This window comes from Crotalus tigris, unplaced genomic scaffold (assembly GCF_016545835.1).
Source record: "Crotalus tigris isolate CLP2741 ecotype Arizona unplaced genomic scaffold, ASM1654583v1 scf7180000017666.379230911805:20528666, whole genome shotgun sequence".
In the NCBI taxonomy this organism is placed as follows: Eukaryota; Metazoa; Chordata; class Lepidosauria; order Squamata; family Viperidae; genus Crotalus; species Crotalus tigris.
In genome coordinates this window covers 6,249,967-6,256,402 of record NW_024096552.1, presented here as the reverse complement: position 1 = coordinate 6,256,402, position 6,436 = coordinate 6,249,967, and the positions used below count along the sequence as shown (strand labels likewise).

At 46.4% G+C, this 6,436-nt stretch overlaps 1 protein-coding gene across 4 annotated transcripts; it reads left to right on the top strand.

Moving 5' to 3' along the window:
- The first annotated feature begins 202 nt into the window (after positions 1-202).
- ZBTB12 (zinc finger and BTB domain containing 12) lies at positions 203-6,133 on the top strand. Of its 4 annotated transcripts, none has more exons than XM_039336634.1 (4): positions 203-554; positions 1,677-1,805; positions 2,395-2,984; positions 4,675-6,133. In XM_039336634.1, exons 2-4 carry the CDS (start codon positions 1,803-1,805, stop codon positions 5,696-5,698), a joined length of 1,617 nt encoding a protein of 538 aa, XP_039192568.1. In that variant the 5' UTR covers positions 203-554; positions 1,677-1,802; the 3' UTR covers positions 5,699-6,133. The 4 variants fall into 4 exon arrangements, with proteins under 4 accessions (XP_039192568.1, XP_039192571.1, XP_039192570.1 ...); XM_039336637.1 differs by lacking the exon at positions 1,677-1,805 and adding an exon at positions 895-979; XM_039336636.1 differs by lacking the exon at positions 1,677-1,805 and adding an exon at positions 895-983.
- Positions 6,134-6,436: the final 303 nt, after the last annotated feature.

Here is a 6,436-nt window from a genome sequence, read left to right as displayed (position 1 = left end):
GGCTACGCGTGCACGCTGTCATCCCAAAGAAGGACTGGCTTTCCAAAGACGGAATAGCCGGAAAACTCCCGGCTCTTTCCAGCTCATTTTCCGCTTTGGAAACCTTATACTTTTTCTTTAAAAGCCGGCGGGCGGGAGGAAGGGGGGGGAGGGACGCCGCCATCTCTACAAAAGCGGTTTCCAAGGAGGGAGGGATTAGTTGCCAAGGTGATTTGGAGGAGCCCGAAGAATGGCACCCCTCCCCGTTACCTTCGAGGCGCGGGTTTATGACGTCAGTGGCCTTAAAGGGGAAGAGGGTGGTTATTTAAAGGATCCACGGGTGGATTCTCCCACAATGCAATGAAGTTCTTTCTGCTTCTTCCCTCCTTTTCATTGACCCTTTTCTGACGGCTTTTTTCCCCTCTTCTCTCTTTTTCTATCTGGCTGACAAATATTAGTCCCTCGTTTCTGGCCCTTTAACGAGGCCCCTTTAATTCCTTTCTCTTGGCTTGCCTTCTTTTTGGGCGATTTGGGGCCGTCCCCTCTCCTTCAAGAGAGGGGGAACCGCGATCCAGGTGAGGGGGGGGAAGGAGAGGTTGGGGAAGGGGGCGGGGGTCGGTACCCGGGAAGGGGGGGGAGAGGTCTCTGGTTCTTTGCGAGGAAGCGAAACTGGTTTCTTTGCAAGGAAGAAAGGAGCGTGCAAAGGGAGAAAAAGGGAGAGAGAGGCGGGGAGCAGTAACGAAGCGGGTGGTTTTGTGCGCAACTGCACGCGAGAGATCCCGGCGTTGGAAACGTGCAAACCGTGGGAAAGGACGTGCAAGCTCTTCTCGCACGCCCGCGCGAAAAGGAAAGGTTTCAGGTTAGGCTTTGTGCTGCAAGAAAGAAGGGAAGATTCCCGCCTTTTTCAATCTCTAGAAAGCGGCGCTTTGCAATCGAGGAAACGCTTCCGATCTTGATCCAGCGGGTTGGGAAGCCGAGGAGTAACGCGGCGGACTTCCACGTGTGTATGTGTTTGTGTGTGTGCGCCCTTTCCCACGGCACTCCCTTTGGTGGAATTAATGCCACACACCTCCCCAGCCATCGCACGTAAAGTTAAGTTAATCACACTTTTTTTTTTCTTGCAAGCGCTCTCTCCGCTTGCAACTTCTGTGCAGCGGAATAGTTCGAACTGGAGTTTATGCACGCGTTAAGATGCTCGTGTGTTGGAAAGCCGGGTCCGTTGGCCGATGCCTGAAACGTGGACTCTTTAGAAATACAGCCATCTTATTAGGTGAAAGATGAGCAGGAGGTAGAAAACACTTTGGGAAACGAGCTGAGCAAACGGGCCTACGTGCGTGCTTCCCTTTTTTTCTGTATGGGTATATGCAGTATTCATCCTGCAGAAAATGCATAGAAGTCAAAAATGACTTAATGGTACAATAATAAAAAAATGCAATATAGGCATTGATTATTTTGCAAGGGAAGCCCAGATCTAGAGATGATATTGCAAGCCCTGAGCTAAAGAGCAGAATATTAGCTAAAGAGCAGAATGTTATTCCATTAATTCCATTAACCTCCCAAGCCAAAAATCGAATCTTGATGTGTTGTGTGAACCAGGATGGAAACTGTGTTTGAGGTCACAATAACTCTTAGCTTTGGGGAACAAAAATGTGCTTAATCTGTTTGGCTTTTCCCCCCTCACTCCCATATTCCTGCAGTACCTGATTGATAAAGCAGTCTGAAGATTGAGATATCATTGAAGCTTAAGGAAATGCTGAGTTCATACATCATACTAAACTAGGGTTGCTGGTATTTGGACTGCAGAGCACCACCCAACAGAGCAGATGGTAATTTTATTTGCAGCTGTCTAGTGGTGGTTTGGAGTTTTGCAATACAGATAGGTCAACTGTAGATTTAGAAATTTAGAACATTTCTGTAGTAGTTTGTAAACCTGTGGTTTATAGCTTAGTAAATGATGTGAAATAAGCAAACTTACATCGGAGATACATTTCAATTTCAATCACAATTTAGGGTACAGATGCTTATTATCTGCTCTTTAAAAAAGGAGTAAAAGGTTTAGGATGGATATATATCTCATGCCAAGCTATGAGACCTTAGGTTATAAGCCACAAAGGCTGATTTCAAAACAATATACCTAGCTAAAGCCAAACAAATCATCCTCTGACATAACATTGTGTAAACTCGGCCAACATTATGCATTTTGTTCTTCATTTAGTTTCCATAATTTCAATTAGAAGGTGATTAGTTGGGTAGGACTTGTCTGCTTAGTTCATAAAATTTACTAATCTCAAACTGGATAAATCAGATTTTGCACCTTGGTGGTATGAGGGGGGGAGGAGAGGTAGTACTTTGTCTAAGGTGATATTATTTAAAGTCTTAAACCCTGTGTCATCTTCATCTCCTTTTTTTTTCCAGTGTCTGTTTTTTTTTTACCCTGAACCCTCAGCCTCTTCTGTTCTTCCTCCCCCTGTGGAAGTTGGCACTCTTTTCCACCTCGCAAGAGCCAAAATGGCATCTGGCGTGGAGCTCCTTCGCTTTCAGCTGCCTGGCCACGAGGCAGCCACCTTGCGCAACATGAATCAGCTACGCTTTGAGGAGCGTTTTTGTGATGTCACTATCGTGGCGGACAGCCTCAAGTTCCGCGGCCACAAAGTCATCCTGGCGGCCTGCTCCCCATTCCTGAGAGATCAGTTCCTGCTCAACCCTTCTTCCGAGCTCCAAGTTTCCCTCATGCACAGCGCCAAGATTGTAGCCGACCTGCTTCTCTCTTGCTACACTGGAGCACTCGAGTTTGCCGTCAGGGACATTGTGAACTATCTGACCGCTGCCAGCTACCTCCAGATGGAGCATGTGGTGGAGAAATGTCGTAATGCCCTGTCCCAGTTCATCGAACCCAAGATCAACCTCAAGGAAGAAACGGCCAAATTTGGAGGCTACCGGAAATTCAAGTCTTCCAGTGTTGTGGGTTGCTCTACCTCATCTAATAAAGTGCACTCACGCAAGAGGTTTGCTGAATAGTTCCTCAGTCTTACAATTACTTGTTCAAAACAGTTATTAGCCTCTTCGGGTGCCCTCTTCCCCACAAGTTTTGAGGTCCTTCCTAAAAGAAAAAAATCGTCCATGGAAAGAACCAACTTTTTTGGGGGGGGGGAGAATTCCCTGCTTGGTCACTTAGAGGTGTTTCTTACTCACCACAGGTGACCAATGCAAGCTATCTAAAATTGTTATTAGTGGTATTTCTTTAACTGTGTGCTATAAGGAATATATTGGGTAAGCAAGATAATAGCACTATGTCTGGGCAGCCAAAGCAATGATAGCTTTTTGTTTCAGTCAATGCCTATCCTGCGTAATTTGATTAAAAGAAATGTTTATTTGACATGCTCATAGTTGCATAAATATTCAGTAAAGCTTGGGAGTTCCCAAGATTTAATCAGAATAACAGAGTTGGAAGGGACTTTGGAGGTCTTCTAGTCCACTCCCCTGCACAAACAGGAGACCTTATAGCTTTCCAGAAAAAAGATTGTCCAGTCTCTTCTTTAAAACCTCCAGTGATGGAGCCCCCCACAATTTCTGAAGGCAAGCCATTCCACGGGTTTATTGTTCTCACTGTCGGGAAATTTCTCCTTAGTTCTAGGTTGGTTCTCTCCTTGATTAGGTTCCATCACAACAAGTTGTAATATGTCCCCCCACAACCACGTGTCCACATTTTGGGCACTCAGCGAGCAGTCTGCATTTACCACTGTTTGCAGCGTCCCACAGTCAGTGGAAAAGTTCTGTCAGAAAGAAAATTGAGAGGAAAAAAATGTATTTGCTTAAATTCTGAAGGTAAAGAGCATGCAGAAGAATTTAGTCAGGGACTAGTGTTTCTTAAGAGTACATGCATCACTTAGATAGCAACACCCCAATGCATTTGTGTGCTCAGACACATGCACAAGCTATGTGTGTACTTAGGAACCATCTATAATGTTTAGCAATACCTAGTTACTGGTTTCTACATTTAAGTTCAGTTGTCAACTAAAGACTGGCAGATTGAAGGCAGTGGCTAGGTTGCATAAATAAGTAAGCAAGCGAATGTGTGGAAAAATTCAACATTTGGGGAGTATTTCTTTTAAGTAGAACTTGATGAAGAGAGTTAATGGTTTTGAGGGAGAATAGTTTTTAGGGTCCAGGCTACTTTCTGACTTGGACTTCAGTACACCATTCAGTAGCCAAGTGACTTTTAGCTCAAACCTAGTTGCCTTTCCTTCAATTTATATAGGAGCAAATAGTCCGCAGTGCCAAATAACAATGAAAAGTTGTATATTGCTTTGAAAGGACCCATTATGTTAGATTCCTTGCCATCTTCTGGTCCTGGTTGATGCTACATCTTGCTTTTCTGTGCCTCTTTCATCAGCTTTCATGAAAAGCAAACCCATACTATATGAATGTTGATTCAAATCTTCATTTTGGGATGTATTGTCAAGGAGTAACCTCCAACTAGATAAGAAGGTCTGTAGTTTAGTGGAAGGTTGCACATTCAGTTCTCCACTTGGCTGTACTGAGAAGAACTGCCTGTCTCTAAAGATGGATAGAACTAATTAGACTTGAGAGTATGGGCTTCCAATAATGAACCAATCGTCTGATTTCTTGTAAGACAGTGGCGTTATCCATGCCTCATTCTTTCTAATGTTCTACATGTATTCTTATGGTTGATAGGTCCATTCAGCGGCCCGTTAAGCTGGAATTCCCACTGGAAGAAGAGTTGGAGATGAAAGCTGAAGAAGAAGAAGAGGAACAGGAGGAGGATTTTGGGTATGAAGATTCTGTCTCTGATATCTGCATTGTGAAGATTGAATCGGCCATGGAAGTAGCCCAGCGGCAGAAGAAGCAACAGCAGCAGATGGGCACCAGCTGGAGCAAAGACACATCACCCCAGCAAAGTTGGAACAAGGAAAGTTCACCACAGCAAGCTTGGGACAAAGAATTATCTCCTCCACCCGGGTGGAACAAAGCTGAATCCGGAGACCAGGAAGAACCTCAAGTCAACTCTACAGTGGCAGAAGCCATTGAGTCTTCTCCAGAATCTACACCAGAGAAACCTCAGCATGGTGTGGTAAAGGCCTCCTACAGCCTCTCTGAGGATGACGTAGGTAAAGGCCTCCTGATCATCCCTGGGGGAGGCTACTTGGAGGAGACCAGCGAGGCGGCAGCCGTTGCCGCCGAGTGCCAGAGCAGCAGCGGTGGGATGGGGCTGGTGCTCGCAGGATTGAGTGGTCGTCCCTTCTCCACCTTTCCCGTGGTCGGGAGAGGTGGCAGTTCAGGAACCCTTGGGGGAGGTAGCGGGATCTCAAGAATCATCTGTTGCACCAAGTGCGAGGAGGTCTTCCAGGGGGTGGAGAAGCTGGTCTTCCACATGCGGGCCCATCACTTCATTTTCATGTGCCCTCGGTGTGGCAAGCAGTTCAACCACAGCAGCAACCTCAACCGGCATATGAATGTTCACCGTGGGGTGAAATCCCATTCCTGCACCATCTGCGGGAAGTGCTTCACCCAGAAGTCCACGCTGCATGATCACATGAACCTCCACAGTGGCGAGAGGCCCTACCGCTGCTCTTACTGCGACGTGCGCTTTGCCCACAAGCCCGCCATTCGCCGCCACCTCAAGGAACAGCACGGCAAGACCACGGCAGAGAACGTCATGGAGGCCAGCGTGACCGAAATCAACGTCCTCATACGTTGAAGGAAGAAGTCGGGTAGCGCTGGGAAGTGGAAAGGGAGACTCCTGAGCTCTGAGGGAGGGACGTGGGCTGTAGGGATTAGATGTAGGGGTAACGAGCCAGGATCCCCAAGTTTTGTGGGATAGGATTAGTGCTAGTGTGGTAGAGGGTGGAAGCCCTGGATTCTTTGGACGGGTGTGGGAAGGGCCTAGTGGATTAGCAGAGTAGACCGTACATGAAGTGAAGCTCCTGGATAGTCTGGGAAATGAAAGGGATCTAATTAGTTCGAACAGAAGGCGATAGGAGATGGGATTCCTGGGATCTGTCCTCATCCAACACCCCAGAAAACAAGCTCAGGATCCAAAAAGCTCTTGACAGACTTGAACAATGGGCCCTATCCAACAACATGAAATTTAATGTGGAGAAGAGCATCATGGTTTTACACCTGGGCAGGAAAAACCAAAGGTACAAGTAGAGATTAGGCGGAATCTGGCTCAAAAACAGTAACTCTTGAGAGGGACCTTGGAGTCCTAGTGGACGATCATTTAAACATGAACCAGCAGTGTGCGGCAGCAGCCCCCAAAAAGCTGATGCAATCCTTGGTTGTATAAACAGAGACAGAGAATCAAAATCACGTGAAATATTAGTACTACTTTATAAAGCCTTAGTAAGACCACACCTGGAATGCTGCATCCAGTGTTGGTCACCACATTACAAAAAAGATGTTGCAACTGCGGAAAAAGTGCAAAGCTGATTAAAGG

Bases quoted from the DNA above. Each gene is read 5' to 3' on its own strand.
- ZBTB12 (XM_039336634.1), top strand. The intron at 2,985-4,674 runs GTTTGCTGAATA...TATGGTTGATAG, and splicing joins AAAGTGCACTCACGCAAGAG to GTCCATTCAGCGGCCCGTTA.